Source organism: Delphinus delphis, chromosome 2 (assembly GCF_949987515.2).
Source record: "Delphinus delphis chromosome 2, mDelDel1.2, whole genome shotgun sequence".
NCBI classification, from domain to species: domain Eukaryota; kingdom Metazoa; phylum Chordata; class Mammalia; order Artiodactyla; family Delphinidae; genus Delphinus; species Delphinus delphis.
Window position 1 is genome coordinate 126,813,782 of NC_082684.1, and position 26,169 is coordinate 126,839,950.

General features: G+C 45.1%; 1 protein-coding gene and 1 long non-coding RNA gene across 2 annotated transcripts in view; one reads left to right on the forward strand and one right to left on the reverse strand.

The window, feature by feature from the left end:
* Nucleotides 1–23,826, forward strand: part of TMEM266 (transmembrane protein 266) — a 144,952-nt gene extending 121,126 nt beyond the window's left edge. Inside the window, exons 10-11 of the mRNA XM_060005550.1 lie at nucleotides 20,295–20,357; nucleotides 21,693–23,826. Of these exons, the coding sequence (XP_059861533.1) occupies nucleotides 20,295–20,357; nucleotides 21,693–22,285 (656 nt within the window). The 3' untranslated portion in view covers nucleotides 22,286–23,826. The remainder of the gene's footprint in view (nucleotides 1–20,294; nucleotides 20,358–21,692) is intronic.
* LOC132420800 (uncharacterized) lies at nucleotides 19,585–25,675 on the reverse strand. Its single transcript, XR_009518446.1, has 3 exons — nucleotides 24,986–25,675; nucleotides 23,816–23,976; nucleotides 19,585–19,919 (listed from the first exon to the last, which is right to left on the reverse strand). It is a non-coding gene; the product is annotated as an uncharacterized lncRNA (long non-coding RNA).
* Between the last annotated feature and the right edge of the window lie 494 nt (nucleotides 25,676–26,169).

Sequence of the window (26,169 nt, forward strand, 5' to 3'; positions counted from 1 at the left end):
GGGTCAAAAAGGATCTTGCTGTGATTTATGTCATAGAGTGTTCTGCCTATGTTTTCCTCTAAGAGTTTTATAGTGTCTGACCTTATATTTAGGTCTTTAATCCATTTTGAGTTTATTTTTGTATATGGTGTGAGGGAATATTCTAATTTCATTCTTTTACATGTAGCTTTCCCAGTTTTCCCAGTACCACTTATTAAAGAGGCTGTCTTTTCTCCATTGTATATTCTTGCCTCCGTTATCAAAGATAAGGTGAACATATGTGCGTGGGTTTATCTCTGGGCTTTCTACCTGTTCCATTGATCTATATTTCTGTTTTTGTGCCAGTACCATACGTTCTTGGTTACTGTAGCTTTGTAGTAAAGTCTGAAGTCCAGGATCCTGATTCCTCCAGCTCCGTTTTTCTTTCTCAAGATTGCTTTGGCTCTTCAGGGTCTTTTGTGTTTCCATACAAATTGTGAAATTTTTCGTTCTAGTTCTCTGGAAAATGCCATTGGTAGTTTGACAGGGGTTGCATTGAATCTGTAGATTGCTTTGCGTAGTATAGTCATTTTCACAATGTTGATTCTTCCAATCCAAGAACATTGTATATCTCTCCATCTGTTTGTCTCACCTTTAATTTCTTTCGTCAGTGTCTTAAAGTTTTCGGCATACAGGTCTTTTGTCTCCCTAGGTAGGTTTATTCCTAGATACTTTATTCTTTTTGTTGCAGTGGTAAATGGGAGTGTTTCCCTAATTTCTCTTTCAAATTTTTCATCATTAGTGTATAGGAATGCAAGAGATTTCTGTGCATTAATTTTGGATCCTGCTACTCTACCAAATTCATTGATTAGCTCTAGTAGTTTTCTGTTGGCATCTTTAGGATTCTCTATGTATAGTATCATGTCATCTGCAAACAGTGACAGTTTTACTTCTTTTCTGAATTGGATTCCTCTTATGTCTTTTTCTTCTCTGATTGCTGTGGCTAAAACTTCCAAAACTATGTTGAATAAGAGTGGTGAGGGTGGGCAACCTTGTCGTGTTCCTGATCTTAGTGGAAGTGGTTTCAGTTTTTCACCCTTGGGAACGATGTTGGCTGTGAGTTTGTCATATATGGCCTTTATTATGTTGAGGTACGTTCCCTCTTTGCCTGCTTTCTGGAGGGTTTTTATCATAAATTGATGTTTAATTTTGTCAAAAGCTTTTTCTGCATTTATTGAGATTATCATATGGTTTTTATCCTTCAGTTTGTTAGTATGGTGTATCACGTTGATTGATTTGCGTATATTGAGGAATCCTTGCATTCCTGGGATAAACCCCACTTGATCATGGTGTATGATCCTTTTAATGTGCTGTTGGATTCTGTTTGCTAGTATTTTGTTGAGGATTTTTGCATCTATGTTCATCAGTGATATAGCCTGTAGTTTTCTTTTTTCGTGACATCTCTGTCTGGTTTTGGTATCAGGGTGATGGTGTCCTTGTAGAATGAGTTTGAGAGTGTTCCTCCCTCTGCTATACTTTGGAAGAGTTTGAGAATGATAGGTGTTAGCTCTTCTCTAAATGTTTGAAAGAATTCGCCTGTGAAGCCATCTGGTCCTGGGCTTTTGTTTGTTGGAAGATTTTTTTTTTTTTTTGGTACGCAGGCCTCTCACTGTTGTGGCCTCTCCCATTGCGGAGCACAGGCTCCGAATGCGCAGGCTCAACGGCCCTGGCTCACGGGCCCAGCCACTCCACAGCATGTGGGATCTTCCCGGACCGGGGCACGAACCCATGTCCCCTGCATCGGCAGGCGGACTCTCAACCACTGCGCCACCAGGGCAGTGTTGGAATATTTTTAATCACAGTTTCAATTGCATTGCTTGTGATTGGTCTGTTTATATTTTCTATCTCTTCCTGGTTAAGTCTCAGAAGGTTTTGCTTTTCTAAGAATTTATCCATTTTTTCCAGCTTGTCCATTTTATTGGCATATAGTTGCTTGTAGTAATCTCTCATGATCCTTTGTATTTCTGCACTGTCAGTTGTTACGTCTCCTTTTTCATTTCTAATACTGTTGATTTGAGTCTTCTGCCTTTTTTTCTTGATGACTGTTGCTAATGTTTTATCAATTTTATTTATCTTCTCAACCAGCTTTTAGTTTTATTGATCTTTGGTATCATTTCCTTCATTTCTTTTTCATTTATTTCTGATCTGATTTTTATGATTTCTTCCTTCTGCTAACTTTGTGGGGGTTTTTTGTTCTTCTTTCTCTAATTGCTTTAGGTGTAAGATTAGGTTCTTTATTTGAGATTTTTCTTGTTTCTTGAGGTAGGATTGTATTGCTATAAACTTGCCTCTTAGAACTGATTTTGCTGCACCCCATATGTTTTGGGTCATCGTGTTTTCATTGTCATTTGTTTCTAAGTATTTTTTGATTTCCTCTTTGATTTATTCAGTGATCCCTTGGTTATTTAGTAGCGTATTGTTTAGCCTCCATGTGTTTGTATTTTTTGCCGAATTTTTCCTGTAATTGATATCTAGTCCCATAGTGTTGTGGTCGGAAAGGATACTTGATACGATTTCAATTTTCTTAAATTTACCGAGGCTTGACTTGTGACCCAAGATATGATCTATCCTGGAAGAATGTTCCTTGAGCACTTGAGAAGAAATTGTATTCTCTTGTGTTTGGATGGAATGTCCTATAAATATCAATTATGTCCACCTTGTTTAATGTGTCATTCAAAGCTTGTGTTTCCTTATTTATTTTCATTTTGGATGGGATGTCCTATAAATATCAATTAAGTCCACCTTGTTTAATGTGTCATTCAAAGCTTGTGTTTCCTTATTTATTTTCATTTTGGATGATCTGTCCAGTGGTGAAAGTGGGATGTTAAAGTCCCCCACTGTGATTGTGTCACTGTCGATTTCCCCTTTTATGGATGTTAGCATTTGCCTTATGAATTGAGGGGCTTCTATGTTGGGTGCATAAATATTTACAATTGTTATATCTTCTTCTTGGATTGATCCTTTGATCATTATGTAGTGTCCTTCTTTGTCTCTTATAATAGTCTTTATTTTAATGTGTATTTTGTCTGATATGAGAATTGCTACTCCAGCTTTCTTTTGGTTTCCATTTGCATGGAATATCTTTTTCCATCCCCTCACTTTCAGTCTGTATGTATCCCTAGGTCTGAAGTGGGTCTCTTGTAGACAGCATATATATGGGTCTTGTTTTTGTATCCATTCAGCCAGTCTGTGTCTTTTGGTTGGAGCATTTAATCCATTTACGTTTAAGGTACTTATCAATATCAATATGTATGTTCCTATTACCATTTTCTTAATTGTTTTGGGTTTGTTTTTGTAGGTCTTTTCCTTCTCTTGTGTTTCCTGGCTAGAGAAGTTCCTTTAGCATTTGTTGTAAAGCTGGTTTGGTGGTGCTGAATCCTCCTAGCTTTTGCTTGTATGTAAAGGTTTTAATTTCTCCATCGAATCTGAATGAGATCCTTGCTGTGTAGAGTAATCTTGGTTTTAGGTTCTTCCCTTTCATCACTTTAAATATGTCCTGCCGCTGCCTTCTGGCTTGCAGAGTTTCTGCTGAAAGATCAGCTGTTAACCTTATGGGGATTCCCTTGTATGTTATTTGTTGTTTTTCCCTTGCTGCTTTTAATATTTTTTCTTTGTATTTAATTTTTGATAGTTTGATTACTATGTGTCTTGGCATGTTTCTCCTTGGATTTATCCTGTATGGGACTCTCTGTTCTTCCTGGACTTGATTGACTATTTCCTTTCCCATATTAGGGAAGTTTTCAACTATAATCTCTTCAAGTGTTTTCTCAATCCTTTTCTTTTTACTCTTCTTCTTCTGGGACCCGTATAATTCGAATGTTGGTGCATTTAATGTTGTCCCAGAGGTCTCTGAGACTCTCCACAATTCTTTTCATTCTTTATTTTTTATTCTGCTCTGCAGTAGTTATTTCCACTATTTTATCTTCCAGTTCACTTATCTTTTCTTCTGCCTCCATTATTCTGCTATTGATTCCTTCTAGAGAATTTTTAATTTCATTTATTGTGTTGTTCATCATTGGTTTTTTGCTCTTTAGTTCTTCTAGGTCTTGTTAAATGTTTCTTGTATTTTCTCCATCCTGTTTCCAAGATTTTGGATCATCTTTACTATCATTACTCTGAATTCTTTTTCAGGTAGACTGCGTATTTCCTCTTCATTTGTTTGCTCTGGTGGGTTTTTACTTTGCTCCTTCATCTGCTGCTTATTTCTCTATCTTCTCATTTTGCTTAACTTACTGTGTTTGGGGTCTCCTTTTTGAAGGCTGCAAGTCTGTAGTTCCTGTTGTTTTTGGTGTCTGCCCCCAGTGGGTAAGGTTGGTTCAGTGGGTTGTGTAGGCTTCCTGTTGGAGGGGACTGGTGCCTGTGTTCTGGTGGATGAGGTTGGATCTTGTCTTTCTGGTGAGCAGGGCCATGTCCAGTGGTGTGTTTTGGGGTGTCTGTGAACTTATTATGATTTTAGGCAGCCTCTCCGCTAATGGGTGGGGTTGTGTTCCTGTCTTGCTTGTTGTTTGGCATGGGGTGTCCAGCACTGGAGCTCACTGGTCATTGAGTGAAGCTGGATCTTAGCATTGAGATGGAGATATATGGGAGAGCTCTCACTGATTGATATAACGTGGGGCCGGGAGGTCTCTGGTGATCCAATGTCCTGAACTTGGCTCTCCCACCTCAGAGGCTCAGTCCTGACACCCGGCCGGAGCACCAAGACCCTGTCAGCCACACGGCTCAGAAGAGAGGGGAGAAAAAAATGAAAGAAATATTTTAAAATTAAAATAAAGTTATTAAAATAAAAAAATAATAAAAAGTAATTAAAAAAAGAGAGCAACCAAACCAGTAAACAAATCCACCAGTGATAACAAGTGCTAACAACTATACTAAGATAAACATAAAAATCAGTTACTAATCTGTCACATACAGCAAATCCTAAGTCTACAGTTGCTCCCAAAGTCCACTGCCTCAATTTTGGGATGATTCGTTGTCTATTCAGGTATTCCACAGATGCAGGGTACATCACGTTGATAGTGGAGATTTAGTCTGCTGCTCCTGAGGCTGCATGGAGAAATTTCCCTTCCTCTTCTTTGTTCGCACAGCTCCTGGGGTTCAGCTTTGGATTTGGCCCCGCCTCTGCGTGTAGGTCGCCCTCTGGCGTCTGTTCTTCGCCCAGACAGGAGGGGGTTAAAGGAATGGCTGATTAGGGGGCTCTGTCTCACTCAGGCCGGGGGGAGGGAGGGGTACGGAATGCAAGCTGAGCCTGTGGCCGCAGAGGCCGGTGTGACATTGCAACATCCTGGGGCATGCCATGTGTTCTTCCGGGGAAGTTTTTCCTGGATCACGGGACCCTGGCAGTGGCCGGCCGCACAGGCTCCCGGGAGGGGAGATGTGGATAGTGACCTGTGCTTGCACACAGGATTCTTGGTGGCTGCAGCAGCAGCCTTAGCGTTTCATGCCCGCCTCTGGTGTCCACACTGATAGCTGTGGCTCGTGACCATCTCTCAAGCTCATTTAGGCGGTGCTCTGAATCTCCTCTCCTCGAACACCCCAAAACAATGGTCTCTTGACTCTTAGGGAGTTCCAGACTTTCCCAGACTCCCTCCCGGCTAGCTGTGGCGCACTAGCCCCCTTCAGGCTGTGTTCATGCAGCCAACCCCAGTCCGCTCCCTGGGATCTGACATCTGAAGCCTAAGCCTCAGCTCCCAGCCCTCACCCACCCTGGCGAGTGAGCAGACAAGCCTCTCAGGCTGGTGAGAGCTGGTCAGCAGCGATCCTCTGTGTAGGAATCTCTCTGCTTTGCCCTCTGCACCCCTCTTGCTGTGCTCTCCTCTGTGGCTCTGAAGCTTCCCCCTGCCTACCACCCATTTCCACCAGTGAAGGGGCTTCCTAGTGCATGGAAACTTTTCCTCCTTTACAGCTCCCTCGCCGAGGTGCAGGTCCCATCCCTATTCTTTTGTCTCTGTTTTTCCTTTTGCCCTACCCAGGTACGTGGGGAGTATCTTGCCTTTTGGGAAGTCTGAGGTCTTCTGCCAGCATTCAGTAGGTATTCTGTAGGAGTTGTTCCACATGTAGATGTATTTTTGATGTATTTGTGGGGAGGAAGGTGATCTCCACGTCTTACTCCTCTGCCATCTTGAAGGTCCTCCTGTTTTGTTTTTAGATTCCACATAAAAGTGAGATCATACCTTGTCTTTGTCTGACTTATTTCACTTAAGCATAATGCCCTCTGGTCCATCCAGGTTGTTGCAAATGGCAAGATTTCATTCTTTTTTACGGATGAATAACATTCCATTGTATATATATGTGTGTGTATATGTGTGTGTATGTATGTATATGTATATATCACATCTTCTTTACCCATTCATCTATTGATGGACACTTAGGTTGTTTCCATATCTTGGCTATTATAAATAATGCTGCTGTGTACATTGGGGTGCATGTATCTTTTCAAATTAGTGTTTTTGTTTTCTTCAGATATATACCAAGGAATAGAATTGCTGGATCATATGGTAGTTCTTAGTTTTTTGAGGAGCCTGCATACTGTTTTCCACAGTGGCTACACCAATGTAGATTCCCACTAACAGTGTACTTGGGTTCCCTTTTATCTATCTTCTCTCCAACACTTGTTATCTCTTGTCCTTTTGATAATAGCCATTCTACAAGTGTGAGGTGATATCTCTGTGGTTCTGATTTACATTTCCCTGATGATTAGTAAAGTTGAGCACCTTTTCATGTACCTTTGCCCTACTGTATGTCTTCTTTGGGAATATGTCTTTCAGATCCATTTTTTAATTGGATTGTTTGTTTTTTTGCTATTGAGTTGTATGAGTTCTTTATATATATTGGATATTAACTCTTACCAGATATGATTTGCGAATATTTTCTCCCATTCGGTAAGTTGCCTTTCATTTTGTTGATGGTTTCCTTTCCTGTGCAGAAACTTTTTAATTTGGTATAGTCCCAGTTATTTTTGCTTCTGTTTTTGCTTTTAGTGTCAAATCCAAAAATGCATTGCCAAGACCAATGTCAAGGAGTTTACCTACTGCCTATATTTTCTTCTAGGAATTTTATGGTTTCAGGTTTTACATTCTTTTTTTTTTGACTCATATTTGATTTTAATTTTTTATACAGCAGGTTCTTATTAGTTATGTATTTTATACATATTAGTGTATATGTGTCAATCTCAGTCTCCCAGTTCATCCCACCACCACCCTCTCTCCCTGCTTTCCCCCACTTAGTGTCCATACATTTGTTCTGTACATCTGTGTCTCTATTTCTGCCTTGCAGACTGGTTCATCTGTACCATTTTTTTGGATTCCACATATATGCGTTAATATATGATATTTGTTTTTCTCTTTCTGACTTACTTCACACTGTATGACAGTCTCTAAGTCCATCCACATCTCTACAATTGACCCAATTTCTTTCCTTTATATGGCTGAGTAATATTCCATTTTATATATGTACCACATCTTCTTTATCCGTTCGTCTGTTGATGGACATTTAGGTTGCTTCCATGACCTGGCTATTGTAAATAGTGCTGCAGTGAACGTTGGGGTGCATGTGTCTTTTTGAATTATGGTTTTCTCTGGGTATATGCCCAGTAGTGGGATTGCTGGGACATATGGTAATTCTATTTTTAGTTTTTAAGGAACCTCCATACTGTTCTCCATAGTGGCTGTATCAATTACATTCCCACCAACAGTGCAAGAGGGTTCCCTTTTCTCCACACCCTCTCCAGCATTTGTTGTTTGTAGATTTTCTGATGATGTCCATTCTAACCGGTGTGATACCTCATTGTAGTTTTGATTTGCATTTCTCTAATAATTAGTGATGTTTGAGCAGCTTTTCATGTGCCTCTTGGCCATCTGTATGTCTTCTTTGGAGAAATGTCTATTTAGGTCTTCTGCCCATTTTTGATTGGGTTGTTTGTTTTTTTTAATACTGAGCTGCATGAGCTGTTTATATATTTTGGAGATTAATCCTTTGTCCATTGATTCATTTGCAAATATTTTCTCCCATTCTGAGGGCCGCCTTTTCATCTTGTTTATAGTTTCCTTTGCTGTGCAAAAGCTTTTAAATTTCATTAGGTCCCATTTATTTATTTTTGTTTTTATTTCCATTTCTCTAGGAGGTGGGTCAAAAAAGATCTTGCTGTGATTTATGTCAAAGAGTGTTCTTCCTATGTTTTCCTCTAAGAGTTTTATAGTGTCCAGTCTTACATTTAGGTCTTCAATCCATTTGGAGTTTATTTTTGTGTATGGTGTTAGGGAGTGTTCTAATTTCATTCTTTTACATGTAGCTGACCAGTTTTCCCAGCATCACTTATCAAATAGACTGTCTTTTCTCCATTGTATATCCTTGCCTCCTTTGTCATAGATTAGTTGACCATAGGTGTGTGGGTTTATCTCTGGGCTTTCTATCCTGTTCCATTGATCTATATTTCTGGTTTTTGCCAGTACCATATTGTCTTGATTACTGTAGCCTTATAGTATAGTCTGAAGTCAGGGAGTCTGATTCCTCCAGCTCTGTTTTTTTTTCCTCAATATTACTTTGGCTATTTGGGGTCTTTTGTGTCTCCATACAAATTTTAAGGTTTTTTTTTTTTTTGTTCTAGTTCTGTAAAAAATGCATTGGTAATTTGATAGAGGTTGCATTGAGTCTGTAAATTGCTTTGGGTAGTATAGTCATTTTCACAATATTGATTTTTCCAATCCAAGAACATGGTATGTCTTTCCATATGTTTGTGTCATCTTTGATTTCTTTCATCAGTGTCTTATAGTTTTCTGAGTATAGGTCTTTTACCTCCTTAGGTAGGTTTATTCCTAGATATTTTATTCTTTTCAATGCAATGGTAAATGGGAGTGTTTCCTTAATTTTTCTTTCTGATCTTTCGTTGTTAGTGTATAGGAATGCAAGAGATTTCTGTGTATTAATTTTGTATCCTGCAACTTTACCAAATTTATTGAGTAGCTCTAGTAGTTTTCTGATGCCATCCTTAGGATTATCTATGCATAGTATCACATCATCTGCAAACAGTGACAATTTTACTTCTTTTGCAATTTGTATTCTTTTTATTTCTTTTTCTTCTCTGATTGCTGTGGCTAGGACTTCCAAAACTATGTTGAATACTAGTGGTGAGAGTGGACATCCTTGTCTTGTTCTTGATCTTAGAGGAAATGCTTTCAGTTTTTCACCATTGAGAATGATGTTTGCTGTGGGTTTGTTATATATGGCCTTTATTATGTTGAGGTAGGTTCCCTCTATGCCCACTTTCTGGAGAGTTTTTATCATACATGGGTGTTGAATTTTGTCAAAAGCTTTTACTGAATTTATTGAGATGATCATATGGTTTTAATTCTTCAGTTCGTTAATACGGTGTATCACACTGATTGATTCGTGTATACTGAAGAATCCTTGCATCCCTGGGATAAATCTCACTTGATCATGGTGTGTGATCCTTTCAATGTGTTGTTGGATTCTGTTTGCTAGTTTTTTGTTGAGGATTTTTGCATCTATATTCATTAGTGATATTGGTGTGTAATTTTCTTTTTTTGTAGTATCTTTCTCTGGTTTTGGTATCAGGGTGATGGTAGCTTTGTAGAATGAGTTTTGGGAGTGTTCCTTCCTCTGCAATTTTTTGGAAGAGTTTGCGAAGGATGGGTGTTAGCTCTTCTCTAAATGTTTGATAGAATTCACCTGTGAAGCCATCTGGTCCTGGACTTTTGTTTGTTGGAAGATTTTAAATCACAGTTTCAATTTCATTACTTGTGATTGGTCTCTTCATATTTTGTATTTCTTCCTGGTTCAGTCTTGGAAGTTTATACCTTTCTAAGAATTTGTCCATTTCTTCCAGGTTGTCCATTTTATTGGCATAGAGTTGCTTGTAGTAGTCTCTTAGGATGCTTTGTATTTCTGTGGTGTCTGTTGTAATTTCTCCTTTTTCATTTCTAATTTTAATGATTTGAGTCCTCTCCCTCTTTTTCTCAATGAGTCTGGCTAGTGGTTTATCAATTTTGTTTATCTTCTCAAAGAACCAGCTTTTAGTTTTATTGATCTTTGCTATTGTTTTCTTTGTTTCTATTTCATTTATTTCTTGTCTGATCTTTATGATTTCTTTCCTTCTGCTAACTTTGGGTTTTGTTTGTTCTTCTTTCTCTAGTTCCTTTAGGTGTACGATTAGATTGTTTATTTGAGATTTTTCTTGTTTCTTGAGGTAGGATTGTACTGCTATAAACTTCCCTCTTAGAACTGCTTTTGCTGCATCCCATAGGTTTTGGATCATCATGTTTTCGTTGTCATTTGTCTCTCGGTATTTTTTGATTTCCTCTTTGATTTCTTCAGTGATCTCTTGGTTATTTAGTTACATATTGTTTAGCCTCCATGTGTTTGTGTTTTTTACGTTTTTTTCCCTGTAGTTTATTTCTAATCTCATGGCGTTGTGGTCAGAAAAGACGCTTCATATGATATCAATTTTCTTAAATTTACTGAGGCTTGATTTGTGACCCAAGATGTGATCTATTCTGGAGAATGTTCCATGTGCACTGAAGAAAGTGTATTCTGCTGTTTTCGGATGGAATGTCCTATAAATATCAATTAAATCTATCTGGTCTATTGTGTCATTTAAAGCTTGTGTTTCCTTATTAATTTTCTGTCTGGATGATCTGTCCATTGGTATAAGTGAGATGTTAAAGACCCCCACTATTATTGTGTTACTGTTGATTTCCTCTTTCATGGCTGTTAGCATTTGCCTTATGTATTGAGGTGCTCCTATGTTAGGTGCATATATATTTATAATTTTTATATCTTCTTCTTGGAGTGATCCCTTGATCATTATGTAGTGTCCTTCCTCGTCTCTTGTAACATTCTTTTAAAATTAATTAATTTATTTTTGGCTGCGTTTGGTCTTCGTGGCTGCATGCAGGCTTCCCCTAGTTGTGGCGAGTGTGGGCTACTCTTTGTTGTGGTGCGCAGGCTTCTCATTGCGGTGGCTTCTCTTGTTGCGGAGCATAGGCTCTAGGTGTGTGGGCTTCAGAAGTTGTGGCATGCAGGCTCAGTAACTGTGGCTCATGGACTCCAGAGCGCAGGCTCACTAGTTGTGACACACGGCTTAGTTGCTGCCCGGCATGTGGGATCTTCCCGGACCAGGGCTTGAACCAGTGTCCTCTACATTGGCAGGCAGATTCTTAACCACTGTGCCACCAGGGAAGCCCCTCTTGTAACATTCTTTACTTTAAAGTCTATTTTATCTGATATGAATATTGCCTCTCCAGCTTTCTTTTGATTTCCATTTGCATGGAATATCTTTTTCCATCCCCTCACTTTCAGTTTGTATGTGTCCCTAGGTCTGAAGTGGGTCTCTTGTAGACATCATATATATATGGGTCTTGTTTTTGTATCCATTCAGTGAGCCTGCATCTTTTGGTTGGAGCATTTAATCCATTTACATTTAAGTTAATTATCGATATGTATGTTCCTATGACCATTTTCTTAACTGTTTTGGGTTTGTTTTTGTCGGTCCTTTTCTTCTCTTGTGTTTGCCACTTAGAGAAGTTCTTTTAGCATTTGTTGTAGAGCTGGTTTGGTGGTGATGAATTCTCTTAGCTTTTACTTGTCTGTAAAGTCTTTGATTTCTCTGTCAAATCTGAATGAGATCCTTGCCAGGTAGAGTAATCTTGGTTTTAGGTTCTTCCCTTTCATCACTTTAAATATGTCATGCCACTCCCTTCTGGCTTGTAGAGTTTCTGCTGAGAAATCAGCTGTTAACCTTATGGGAGTTCCCTTTTATGTTATGTGTCGTATTTCCCTTGTTGCTTTTAATACTTTTTCTTTGTCTTTAGTTTTTGTCAATTTGATTACTATGTGTCTTGGCATGTTTCTCCTTGGGTTTATCATGCCTGGGACTCTCTGTGCTTCCTGGACTTGGGTGGCTGTTTCCTTTCCCATGTTAGGGAAGTTTTCAACTATAGTCTCTTCAAATATTTTCTCAGGTCCTTTTTCTCTCTCTTCTCCTTCTGGGACCCCTATAATGTGAATGTTGGTGCATTTAATGTTGTCCCAGAGGTCTCTTAGGCTGTCTTCATTTCTTTTCATTCTTTATTCTGTTCTGCAGCAGTGAATTGCACCATTCTGTCTTCCTGTTCACTTATCTGTTCTTCTACCTCAGTTATTCTGCTATTGATTCCTTCTAGTGTATTTTTCATTTCAGTTATTGTGTTCTTCATCTCTGGTTGTTTGTTCTTTAATTTTTCTAGGTGTTTGTTCTTTAATTCTTCTAGGTCTTTTTAAAACATTTCTTGCATCTTCTCGATCTTTGCCTCCATTCTTTTTCTGAGGTCCTGGATCATCTTCACTGTCATTATTCCGAATTCTTTTTCTGGAATGTTGCCTATTTCCACTTCATTTCATTGTTTTTCTGGGATTTTATCTTGTTCCTTCATCTGGTACATATTCCTTTGCCTTTTCATTTTGTGTGGCTTTCTGTGAATGTGGTTTTCATTCCACAGGCTGCAGGATTATAGTTCTTCTTGCTTCTGCTGTCTTCCCTCTGGTGGATGAGGGTATCTTACATTCAAATCTTAATCCATTTTGAGTAAATTTTTGTTTATGGTGTAAGAGAGTGGTCCAGTTTCCCCAGGACCACTTATTGAAGAGACTGTCCTTTGCTCATTGTGTATTCTTAGCTCCTTGTTTGTAAATTAGTTGACCATACATGGGTAGGTTTATTTCTGGGCCTTAATGCTTTTTTTAAAAAAATAAGTTTATTTATTTTATTTATTTATTTTTGCCTGCATTAGGTCTTTGTTGCTGCACACAGGCTTTCTCTAGTTGCGGCAAGTGGTGGCTACTCTTGGTTGTGGTGTGCAGGCTTCTCATTGCGGTGGCTTCTCTTGTTGCAGAGCACGGGCTCAAGTTATGCAGGCTTCAGTAGTTGTGGCGCATGGGCTTAGTTGCTCCGTGGCATGTGGGATCTTCCCAGGCCAGGGATTGAACCCGTGTCCCCTGCATTGCCAGGCGGATTCTTAACCACTGCGCCACCAGGAAGTCCTAACCTTGATTTTTAAACAAGGGGCCCCACAAGTTATGCAGCTGGTCTTGTGTCTCAACCCTAATTTTTCCAAAATGAGAATTGTAGTGGAAGCACATCTTCACTGAGAGGAACTGAACATTCAGTCATACACTCTGCCCTCAGCCTGGTACACAGCAGGTGCTCAGTGAATAGTACTGTCCCCCCTCAGTGAGGCTTGCTGAGCTGTGGAGCAGCAAGTTGGAGTTTGGGAGTGGGAGTCCCGACCAGCAATCAGGGCTTCCCTCTGGGCTTTGGGGCCTGGATCTACACAGGACGTGTGGGTGTGCAGTCCTGACCCCCACCCCCAGGCTGGCCAGTCCTGTCACCTATGGGAGGCCCAGCTGACTCACCACCCTTTTGCTCCACCTCTGCCTCGCTGGGCAGGTTGGGGCCCTGCCCAAGGAGCAAACCCCACATAATGAGCATTGCCACCACAGCAACTGACGGGCTTTAGGAGGATTAGTCAGGATGGCTTCGCAGAATGTTCACACCCTAGGAAGAAAGGTGCTGGGCAGCTGAGAGCAGCTGCCACAGAAACGACCCAAGACTTTGGGGCTGGCAGGGAGCACCATGGGCCAGGGTTTCAGGGAGGTGAGGAACAGCCCCAGGTTAGACTTGACCTTCATTATCTCAGTGAAACATACAGCTCACCTGCATGTAGATATTTCTTATTCCCATTTTACAGGTGAGGAAGCTGAAGCTCAGAGTGGCTAGGGATTTGCCTAAGACCACACAGCAAATGTCTGCACAGTTGAGGTTGGCACCTGGGCTCTTTTGTCCTGGAGCCTGTGTTTGTACCAACCCTTCTTTCCTACCCCTCCAGGGTCAGCCAACCCAGTCTCCCTGTGAGGCAGTTCCTACATGGCCCTAGGGCTCCTTGGTGCCAAATCAAAACAAACTGTGGGGCAGGGGGTTATTCTTAAATGGAAGCTGGGTAGTCCCATGTTGAGGCTGACTGATGGCCTCTTCCTGGCCACAAGCATCTGTGCCTGCCTTTCTTCCCTCCCCCTCAAGCTCCCAGACACCCAGTAGTCACTAGTCTCTGGGCAGGAAGTACCAGGGACTGAGAGCAAGGCTGTGTGCTGCAGGGTGCAAAGAGCATCTCAGAGGGTGAGGGGAATGGTCCTGGGAGGTCTTGCATGCCCCTGACCCAGCCATAGTCACTGTTCAGTCATCCTATTTATTGGCCGCTGGTATACGCCAAGCCCCATGCTAAGTGCTGGGGAGACTCTGAGTAAAATGTGGCCCCTGCCCTCTAAGGCTCTTGGGCCCCTGTGTGGATGGGGACAGAACTCCAGCGCAAGTGGTCAGTTGTGTTGAAGGGGGCCTACCTGAAGCAGAGACGGGTGGGCGGGGGTGGGGGTGGGCGGGCAGCATTAGCACTGCTAGGGAAGCCCGGGCAGGCCTTGCTCTGACTTGTCTAAAAGTTCACTCTGAGGCCCCTGTGTGGGAACATGTTTGGAGCAGAAGAAGCAAATACAGACTGGACAGGCCTGCAGTGGCTGCCTGGAGACCTAGGTTCTGTGTCAGGCATGTGCATGGAGTGAGCAATCCCATTCATTAATCCCACAGGCATGACGAGAGTCCAAAGGGGAAAGCAAGAGGTCTGACCTAAGGCTGGACTATGGGCCATAGCAGAGGGTATCTGGGGTCCCTCAACTGGTCAGATTCAGCAGCAGTTGCATTGTTGGTAAGGATGGAGAAGAAGCATGGAGAAGTGACCAGGGTCCCAGCCTGGGTGGGCAAGGGAACCATTCACCAAGATGGAGGTGGAGGGAGAAACTGAGTTCTATTTTGGACATGTTGAGTCAGAGGTAGCTGGAGGTCATCCAGGTGAAGCTGTCCAGTTGGCCAGACAAGTCAAAAGCTCAGGAGAGATATCTGGGCTGAAGGTCACCTGGCCTAGGTTATTTTTATCAATGGCTTGGATGAAGATGTGAGCATCCTCAAATAGTCAACACTGAGATAGGAGAGAGAGAGAATACCTTAGTAGACTGAATCAAGATTCAGAATGCTTTCAGCAGGCTCTGGGCTGAAACCAGCAAGCTGACATTTGCCTGAGATGATAAACATGAAGTCCTCTGGGGGAGGGGGGTTACACAGCTACAGCATGGCAAAGGCCTGGCTGGCCTGGCCCCAGCTCCTGCAGAGAAGACCTGGGCATTGATGTTGGCCACGAGCTCGTGAGTCAGCAGAGTAGGGTGGTTGCTAAACCCACTTGGAGGAGGTTAGGCTGCATTAGGGGAATGATCACACCGGATCTTGGGAAGGACCCATCTGTCGAACAATCCCAGCCTTGCAGGACAGCAGTGAGGATTAAAGGAGGTTGGTGTGTGAAGTGCCGAACCTGCAGTCTGGAGCACTGAAGGGCACAGTAAACGCTAGCTTCCTCCTCCCTACTCCTCCCCCCATCTTGGTCTCATCTAGAGCCCACAGTGAAAGCTTCAGAGTGGAGAGGCTGGAAAACTGGGGAGGGGTGAAAAATGGACAGGGGTTTCTCAGGAGAAGAGAATTCTCAGGAGGGATGTGAGGGCTTTTTAAGTGCTGGAAGTTCTGTCATACAGACTGAGTAGAAATCGGCTTAGCCTTGGTACCTGTGGGGGCAGGCTCTTCCGGAGGAGACAGAGACTGGCTGCCTGACCAAGGAGTGGACGTCCCTAGGAGGCCCTGACTGTGCTCCTTGGAGGTAGAGGGTCAGGCACACTGACCGTGTTGAGCACAGATGAACCTGATTATTATTATTTTTTAACATCTTTATTGGAGTATAATTACTTTACAATGGTGTGTTAGTTTCTGCTTTACAACAAAATGAATCACTTATATATATACATATGTGCCCATATCTCTTCCCTCTTGCGTCTCCATCCCTCCCACCCTCCCTATCCCGCCCCTCCAGGCGATCACAAAGCACCGAGCTGATCTCCCTGTGCTATGAGGCTGCTTCCCACTAGCTATCTACCTTACATTTGGTAGTGTATATATGTCCATGCCTCTCTCTCGCTTTGTCACACCATACCCTTCCCCCTCCCCATATCCTCAAGTCTATTCTCTACTAGGTCTGTGTCTTTATTCCTGTCTTACCCCTAGGCTCTTCATGACATTTTTTTTTCTTAAATTCCATATGTATGTGTTAGCATATGGTATTTGTCTCTCTCTTTCTGACTTACTTCACTCTGTATGACAGACTCTAGGTCTACCCACCTCATTACAAATAGTTCAGTTTCATTTCTTTTTATGGCTGAGTAACATTCCATTGTATATATGTGCCACATCTTCTTTATCCATTCATCCGATGATGGACACTTAGGTTGCTTCCATCTCCGGGCTATTGTAAATAGAGCTGCAATGAACATTTTGGTACATGACTCTTTTTGAATTATGGTTTTCTCAGGGTATATGCCCAGTAGTGAGATTACTGGGTCATATGGTAGTTCTATTTGTAGTTTTTTAAGGAACCTCCATACTGTTCTCCACAGTGGCTGTATCAATTTACATTCCCACCAGCAGTGCAAGAGTGTTCCCTTTTCTCCACACCCTCTCCAGCATTTATTGTTTCTAGATTTTTTGATGATGGGCATTCTGACTGGTGTGAGATGATATCTCATTGTAGTTTTGATTTGCATTTCTCTAATGATTAGTGATGTTCAGCATTCTTTCATGTGTTTGTTGGCAGTCCGTATATCTTCTTTAGAGAAATGTCTATTTCGGTCTTCTGCCCATTTTTGGACTGGGTTGTTTGTTTTTTTGTTATGAAGCTGCATGAGCTGCTTATAAATTTTGCAGATTAATCCTTTGTCAGTTGCTTCATTTGCAAATATTTTCTCCCATTCTGAGAGCTGTCTTTTGGTCTTGTTTATGGTTTCCTTTGCTGTGCAAAAGCTTTGAAGTTTCATTAGGTCCCATTTGTTTATTTTTGTCTTTATTTCCATTTCTCTAGGAGGTGGGTCAAAAAGGATCTTGCTGTGATTTATGTCATAGAGTGTCCTGCCTATGTTTTCCTCTAAGAGTTTGACAGTTTCTGGCCTTATATTTAGGTCTTTAATCCATTTTGATCTTATTTTTGTGTATGGTGTTAGGGAGTGATCTAATTTCATACTTTTACATGTACCTGTCCAGTTTTCCCAGCACCATTTATTGAAGAGGCTGTCCTTTCTCCACTGTACATTCCTGCCTCCTTTATCAAAGATAAGGTGACCATATGTGCGTGGGTTTATCGCTGGGCTTTCTATCCTGTTCCATTGATCTATCTTTCTGTTTTAGTGCCAGTACCATACTGTCTTGATTACTGTAGCTTTGTAGTATAGTCTGAAGTCAGGGAGCCTGATACCTCCAGCTCTGTTTTTCGTTCTCAAGATTGCTTTGGCTATTCGGGGTCTTTTGTGTTTCCATACGAATTGTTAAATTTTTTGTTCTATTTCTGTGAAAAATGCCAGTGGTAGTTTGATAGGGATGGCATTGAATCTGTAGATTGCTTTGGGTAGTAGAGTCATTTTCACAATGTTGATTCTTCCAATCCAAGAACATGGTATATCTCTCCATCTATTTGTATCGTCTTTAATTTCTTTCATCAGTGTCTTATAAATTTTCTGCATACAGGTCTTTTGTCTCCTTAGGTAGGTTTATTCCTAGATATTTTATTCTTTTTGTTGCAATGGTAAATGGGAGTGTTTTCTTGATTTCACTTTCAGAAGTTTCATCATTAGTGTATAGGAATGCCAGAGATTTCTGTGCATTAATTTTGTATCCTGCTACTTTACCAAATTCATTGATTAGCTCTAGCAGTTTTCTGGTAGCATCTTTAGGATTCTCTATGTATAGTATCATGTCATCTGCAAACAGCGACAGCTTTACTTCTTCTTTTCCGATTTGGATTCCTTTTATTTCCTTTTCTTCTCTGATTGCTGTGGCTAAAACTTCCAAAACTATGTTGAATAAGAGTGGTGAGAGTGGGCAACCTTGTCTTGTTCCTGATCTTAGTGGAAATGCTTTCAGTTTTTCACCATTGAGGACGATGTTGGCTGTGGGTTTGTCATATATGGCCTTTATTATGTTGAGGAAAGTTCCCTCTATGCCTACTTTCTGCAGGGTTTTTATCATAAATGGGTGTTGAATTTTGTCAAAAGCTTTCTCTGCATCTATTGAGATGATCATATGTTTTTTCTCCTTCAATTTGTTAATATGGTGTATCACGTTGATTGATTTGCGTATATTGAAGAATCCTTGCATTCCTGGAATAAACCCCACTTGATCATGGTGTATGATCCGTTTAATGTGCTGTTGGATTCTGTTTGCTAGTATTTTGTTGAGGATTTTTGCATCTATGTTCATCAGTGATATGACCCTGATTATTAGAGCTGCTCAACAAAGAGGTAGGAGTCCCCTTCCCTGAGGTGCACAGGCCCTGGTGGGGAGAGCCCCCCATCAGGCAGGTGTTGAGGTGATTCCTGCACTGGGGGTTCGGGACACAGCTCAGATGCCTCTGGTCCCTTCCCACTCTGCTCTGACTCCACCTCTTGGAACTTCAGGGCTGGCAGAGGGGTCGGGAGCCAGCTATCATAATCTCTAAGAGCCCCGCTGGCCCCCTCATGGTACAGATAAAGAAACTGAGGCCCAGAGAGGGGCTGTGACGTGCCCAGGTTCCCATGGTGGGCGCAGGAGCCCAGGCTCTGTGTTTTTCTCATTCACTCCAGGCTACCTCCTGAGAGTGGCCCCTTTGGGATTCATGGGTCTGTGGATACTTTAGCTGAGTTCATTGTCCTGCCCATGTCACATGGCCCTCTACAGCCCCATCACAGGTGCCTGCTGCCATGGCCTCAGGATAAAACCAAGATAAGAGACCAGAACCCTCCACCTCCCACTACCCAGGGTGGCCTGCAGGGCTAGACAGCATTTACAACATAAATTATGAAGGACCATGGAGAAGAGTGTTGCTGTCTGATTCTGAGGGAGTGTTGCTGGTTGATCCTGAAGCAGGGCCTGGAGTCAGCCTGGGGCCCCTCCCTCAGCTCAGACATTAGTGAAAAACACACCTTTTTTCATTTAAAAAAAGAATGAAATGACCACAGGCATTTAACGATCAAAAGAGGCCAAAAAAGCTTTTAAGAGCCAGGTTGCTGTGTGTGCTGCCACCTAGTCTCCCAGTGTCAGGGCAGACTGGCTTCTGCAGCCATCTCAGGTGTGCCCAGGAAGGTGGCCACAGAAAGCATCAGGCCCAATCACCTGCAGACCATGGCTTCTTGGGTGTGGACCCCAGTCCTTCCCTTCTGCCCCATCAGGCACCACCCAGCCTCCCTCAGGGCCTGTCTTCCTCACCCGGGTCTCTGTTCTGTGGTCTCTGTTCTCCTGTCTTAAAGTCTGACACCTTCCCAGCCACTCTCCCCACAACTTTGGGAGTGACTCACACCTGACCATGTTCACACTTTCCAGTGGCTCCTCACTGTACTTGAGGCAAAGCTAAGCTCCTTAGGATGGCTTTTGGGGTCTCCTGTCATCTGCTTTTCCTCCTATGGGCAGGCCTCTCTGTGAAGTTCTCACCTCTCCTTTCTCCATTCCTTCCCCACCCCTTCAGGAAAATGAACCAACATTTCTTTGAGACCCTGTTCCCTTACCATCTCTCTTGACCTGGACAGCTTTACACCTTCTAATTTGTTATTCATTCAATAACTGTTTAGTGAGCACTTACCATGTGCTGGGAACAGTGTAGGGGGTGGGCATGCCCAGCGCCCATGTCCATTCCTGTACAGCGTGGAAGACCGAGGGGGCTGTCGCCGATGATCAGCACCTGGCTGTGTGTGGCTGCAAATGGGGCTCTGAGGCTTTTGCACTGAGGACAGCATTCCCGGTGACCCTGAAAACCTCAGATGGATTCAGAGACTCAGGACATCCAGGCAGGGAAGGCCCTGAGGAACTACTTCCACACCCCTTATCTCAGAGAGGGGGAAACGGAAGACAGAGAAGGAAAGGGCCTGTTCATATCACACAGCAAGCTGGAGATGCTCCCTGATACCCAGTCCAGCCTAGCCCTGGGGCAGATGAGACATGCAGTCCCCCACGGAGGATCAAAGCATCAGAGAGCTTGTGGGAGACAAGTGCCTGCCTCCCCTCGTGGTAATGGGGGTAGGGGCAGGAATACTCGGGGAGGAGCGTGAACTGGCCACAGCCCCTGCCTCTTGGACTCTCTGGCTTACCATCACACTCACCCTTCTCTTCCCCACCTCCATAGAAGCTGCAGTGAAAGATGACATGAACAGCTACATCAGCCAGTACTACAATGGGCCCAGCAGTGGTAAGTCTGTGTCGGCGGCTGTTCTGCATGTACCAGAACTTCTGTGTGGCCCTGTGCCAGAGGTGACCCTGGCAACCCCTAACATCCAGGCTAGGGACAACTCGACCTGGCTGTCCATCTCCCAGCACCTGTGAACCATAACTGCAGGCAGGGTTCAAGGCTCCCAGCAAACTCTAGTGCTAGAGCTGTGGGTGCTGGGGTGGGAATGCTCTGGGATCGCCAAAGAGAGCTGCGTGGGGGACCCTGGAATGGAAGGGGGCTGGAATCTAGACGTCTAAGTGACCTCAGCGCCTCCCAACCTGAGAACCTTTCAGGATGAGCATGATGGGGATGAGATAGCAGCGTAATTGGGCTCGAGAAGCAACAGGCATTGGGTGTGTCCTTGCTTGATTTATGTTTCATTCTTGCACCTCAGAAAGTCTTAGGGGGACCTAGTGGTTTTCATTTATGGGAAAGGTTGAGTTTAAAAATAATACTCAGTCCTTCAACGTCTTGTTTCTCCTTAGCCAATGTCTTGAATCTTGTAGTTTGGGTTTCACAGCCCTTAAATCCTGGTAAACTCCGTTTTAAGGCTAGACTCCCTCTTCTGTCTCCTAGTACACTCTCCCCACCACTTTAGAAAGAAACCTTGACCACACTACATCCACTATGATTCAGCCCCTTGATACTTCTCACTTAGAGAAAAGACATTTTGAGGTGTCCTCCACCCTCCCCCTACAATGCATCATATAGAGATTAATCAGTCTTCTGAAGGCACAGCTCTGGTCATGTCACTATCACACTGGACCCATTTAAAACTCTGACCCCCTCTGACCATGAAATTCAAATTCCTTGTCGTGGCACACCATGCTTTCTGAGTTAGGATGGGCTAGGTTATGCCACAGTGGCAATAACCCCACATCTGTGTGGTTTAAATAAATCAACAAAGGCCCATGGCACACTGGCCAGGGGCTCTGTGCCCAGGCTGTCATCTTTACTCTAGCACCCAGCAGGCAGAACACCTGTCACCCCTTCCAGAACAGTGTTGACTGACAGAGCAAAGCACGTCTGGTTTACATAGCTTCTCTGGGAAATGCCACGGCTCAGTTCTTACAGATGATTGGCCAAGTCACGTCACGTGTCCGCACTTGAGTTCAGCAAGATGGGGAGGCATAATCCTCCCTCAGGGTGGTCAGTGAATACTGGAGAACTGGACCGCCTACCAAGACTTCTCCCAGCAAAGCCCGTTCACACTCACTGCCCACTGTCCAGCCCCATTCCTAGACCTGCCCCCATCAGGGCACGCAGAGGTGTGGCAAGGGCAGAGTGTGACCCGCATCCCCTCCTTCCTTGCAGACAGCGGTGTCCCAGAGCCAGCTGTGTGTGTGGTCACCACGGCGGCCATAGACATCCACCAGCCCATCTCCTCTGACCTCTTTTCTGTCGATGTGCCCCTGAAGCTTGGCAGCAATGGTACCTGCGCCAGCGCCACCTCTGAGAGCGCCTCCCACTCCACTCGCGGCTCCGTCACCCAGGCACAGAGTGACAGCAGCCAGACGCTGGGCTCCTCCACGGACTGCAGCACTGCCCGCGAGGAGCCATCCTCTGAGCCTAGCCCCTCCCCTCTGCCACTGCCGCCACCACCTCAGCAGGAGACGGCAGAGGCCACAGTCCAGGACCTGTTGTCCTCCCTGTCAGAGGACCCCTGCCCATCCCAGAGGGCCTTGGACCCAGCCTCCCTTGCCCGGCCCAGCACAGCGGGCTTGGCCCAAACCAGCCCCGAGCTGGAGCACAGGGTAAGTCTGTTCAACCAGAAGAACCAGGAGGGCTTCACTGTCTTTCAGATCAAGCCTGTCATCCATTTCCAGCCTGCTGCACCTGTGCTGGAGGAGAAGTTCAGATCTTTGGAATCCAAAGAGCAAAAGTTGCACAGGGTCCCTGAAGCCTAGAGCCTCCGGGCAGGCTGGGAGGGAGCAGGGCAGCCAGCCATCTCACGCTCTCCCAGGGCCCTGGAGGCTACCGGGGCCACACAAGGGGCCCAGGAGCCCTCCTGGCCTCCCTCAGGGTGCTGCCTGCCTCCAGGGAGGTGACGCCAGGCCAGGAGGCCACACGCCTCAGACCTCAAAGCCCAGAGCTGGCGCCTCCTCTCACCCTGCTCAGGGGAGGGTGGTGCTCGTGGCTGGGGTTTTTTTAAACCACTTTTACAAAAACCAGCCTGTGGCCCAGCTTCAGCAGGGCAGAGTGCGGGGGCCAGCTCAGCCTCTTCCGTTGCCTTTGTTCCTGATGCCCACCCCGGACCCCCGGGAACAGCACTGTGAGCAGGGGCTATCCAGCCCCACCCCCAAGCCGTCTTTTCCAGGAATCCTGGGTGGAGCCAACACAATCACACACAGACCACCATCTGAGCCTATTTCATTTGTCCTCATTCTCTCATTTAGGCATGAGCATTTCTGAGTCTTTTCAAGACAAATCTAGTTTTCACCTTCACAGGACATAAAGGGATGAATCTGAAGGTGGGTGGGAGGGTTAGTGGGGTGGGACAGCCATTTTCCAATCTTGGCTTTAATAATAAAAACCACCTGCACTGAGACTTCCAGTTGGCAGAGGTGTTCCTTTGGTTGCTAGTCCAAGTGAGGACCCCAGAGTAGCTTGTTTGGGTTCGAGTTGGCCTTGAAAACCAACCCAGGGAGCCCCAACCCCTCTCTGGTGTGCCCGAGGCCTTTATAGAGTGGAAGGAGCCCTGGACCCCGGGAGGGAAGCACTCACACTGCCTGCCTGTGTGACTGACTGTCAACTAGTACCTTCCCTTCCCTCATCTCCCCACCAAAATGGAGCTCAGAATACTGTGTTCCTTGCTGACAACTCCCAGACGCAGCTCACTGACCCAGGGCTCCATCCCTCAGGGATCTTGAACTTAGCAGGTCCAAAGCTGAGCATGATATCTTGCCCGCAGCCTGCGCCTCCTCCCGGGTTCCCAGCCAGGGCACCACCATCCACCCAGCCATGAACGTGAATGAATGTTGGCTCCCTTCTCATCCCCCACAAGCAGTCAAGGAACGCTGGCCATTCTGCGCTCCAAGTCACCTGCCCCAGACCCCATCATCACAGCCTTGCTAAGGCCCAGGCCCAGCTCTGGCTCCACCCCCCTCCAATCAGTGTGTCCCCACCCGGGCTGCTGAGCCTGGTCACTGTCTCCCTTGCTGAAAAGCCTCCAAGGGATTTTATGACCACTATGTTTCATTTTATATGTCCAGAAGAAAAAGGGAAGGGAATTTTTTTCATTTCAAGGGCTCCCATTGCCTCAACTGAGTTTCTTGGTGGGTTCACAACTCCTAAATGAGCTCACTTGCCTGCCCCCTGGCCACCCCTCCCAACCTGCTCTTTCTCCTCTCCCTGTGTGTGCAGGTTGTTCTCACTACTCAAGTGTCTCACTAGTAGGTCAGGGTGTCCTCCCAGCTCCTGTGGCCCCTTGGACTCACCCTGACAGTGCAGTCAGTGATCCCCTGGATTGGTCAGCATCTGCATCCCTGCTTGCGTCCCCTTGGTCCTCAAGATCAGGGATCAGGTCCGAGTCCCATTAAAACCCTAGAGCCCTGCGTAAGGCCACAGGCTTGGGCACAGAGTCACTCAGGAAAGACGGCTGAATTGGAAAAAAGGAGGGAAATTACCACATGCAGACAAAGAACACCCTCATGATTTGTGGGGAGATCAGCACTTGTCAAAAAAGATATTAAAGGAGGCAGTGTCCAACCAAGCCGTTTTGGGGTGTAATCTGAGGCATTCCAGTTACAGCTTCCATTACTGAGCACTCTGTAAGGCCTCTACACACGTGGGCTCCTGTAACCTTCTGATGACCCTGTGAGGTGGTAACACGGCCCATTCTACAGGTGTAGCACCCAAGGCTGAGAGGTTTAAGAAACTTCTCTGAGGTCAAACACTAATAAGAGAGGCACTGAAACTGGAGCCCAAATCTGCCTGGCCGTGTGCTAGGTGCTAGGACTCCCAAGTTGTAGAGCCTTTGGAAGTAAAGTGGCCACTCTTAGGTTTTGTCACATGATGGGCTGGAGGGCATTACCTGATTTACAATCTCTAGGGCAGGAGTCAGCAGGGTCTGTTATTAGCGGTCTGCATCTGCTGGACTAGAAACAGCTACCCTCCTCGGCCAGGCCCAGCTTGCTAAGCTGTGATGCCTTCTTTGCTGACTTCCCATCACCCCAGCTCATGGGCTAGTGCTGGCTACCCAAACAGGTAAATGAGCCTGTCCTGTGCCAGAGCTGAAACCCAGCTCCTAGCTGGCACCGCCTCTGCCGTGGCCTTCTACTGCAGAGAAAACCACAGGACAGGGAGGAAAGCAATGGGGTAAGATGCTAGGCAAGTGGGCCCTGCTCTCTGCCTCAGTTTCCCCACGTAGAAGACCTCCACTTTTAAAAGCTGGTTTCTTAGGGTATTTACAAATTGCTGCGAGGTGAAATTCTGCCTGAGCACTCACTGTTGCCCTCCTGCTTAAACAGGCAGTAGCAGTGTTAGAACTGCCGCACAAGCAGATGAAGACTGGGGGCAGAGATGCCAAGAGGTGGTCCCACCTCTCTGAGAACAGAGTCCACAGTCACCGAGTTAGAGGGTGCACACAGACAGAGGAAGCCACTCACCTGAGGACAGGCGCAGGGCAGTCTCTCACAGCCTGAAGTGCAGGAGGTGGAGCGTAAAAGCTTTGGCTTTCACGGTTCCCCCGGGTGCCACAGCCCAGAGTTATGGCTGGCGGGCAGCTGGGGACCGGTGGACATGGAGCCTGAGCACTCCCTGGGAGGTTTGCAGCTTTGGGAAATAGCTCCCTTTGCTCGTCAACCCACTGAGAGCCCACTCTGGTAATCTTCCAGGAGACAGGAGGGTCTGGTAACAGCTGCTGTCTCCTATAAGCCAACAAGAGGGTGATAACAGTAATGGCTCCCATTTATTCATTTCCTGTTGTGATGGGTGCTCTTTGCAGCGTTCCCTCTTGATCACAGCCTTGCAAACTGGGTGCTGTTTTCCCTGCTTTACAGAGGAGAAAACAGACACAGAATGATTAATTAAATAACTTGCCCAAGGGCATACAGCTAAACTACTGGCAGGATTCAAACCCAGGTCTGTCTAGGTTAGATGCCATGCTGGATATGGTGAAACGAACTGTGGGGAATTAAACCAGGTGTCGTCAGGAGAGCCAGAGAGAGAAATCAGCCTACGTGGCCCCTCAGGCTGGAGGGACCCACCCACCCTCTCTGCAGAGCCCTGTGGCTCCTCCCACAGGGCCAGCCTCCTGGCTCCGCCCTGCCACGAAGCTGGAGAGGAGCCAATCCTGTGGCCAGGGTGCCACCCTGACCTGCCAAACCTGGCAGCGAAGGCAAGGCTGAGAGCCACCAGTACTGGTGGCCAGCCTCCAAGGCAGCTTGGCCAGAGACCTGCAGGCCTGGTTCTAAGTCCACCCAGAACTGGGGAGCTGTAAGACCTTCCCTGAATGACACAACTGGCCCCTCTCCAGTCAGCCCTGGGCAAGTCCTCCAGCCCAAACCTTGGTTTTTCAGATCAAGTCACATAGACTCGGGTTTTTCACAGACCCTGGACAATTAGAGGCTGGTGGCCAGGAATTCTCTTTGGCGTGGTGGGTGTTTATTCCATCAGTGACTCTCAGCTCAGGAACACCTTTCTGACTCCAAGCTCCTGACTGGTGCTGCCTCCACGTTCCTCTCTGGTGTAATTTTCTCATCTCTAAAGAGACTAAAGGTGGGGCCATACACTCTGTGAGCTGGGGAGAGCCTCAAATAAGATGAGGTCCAAGGAAGCCTTCTTAAAAACC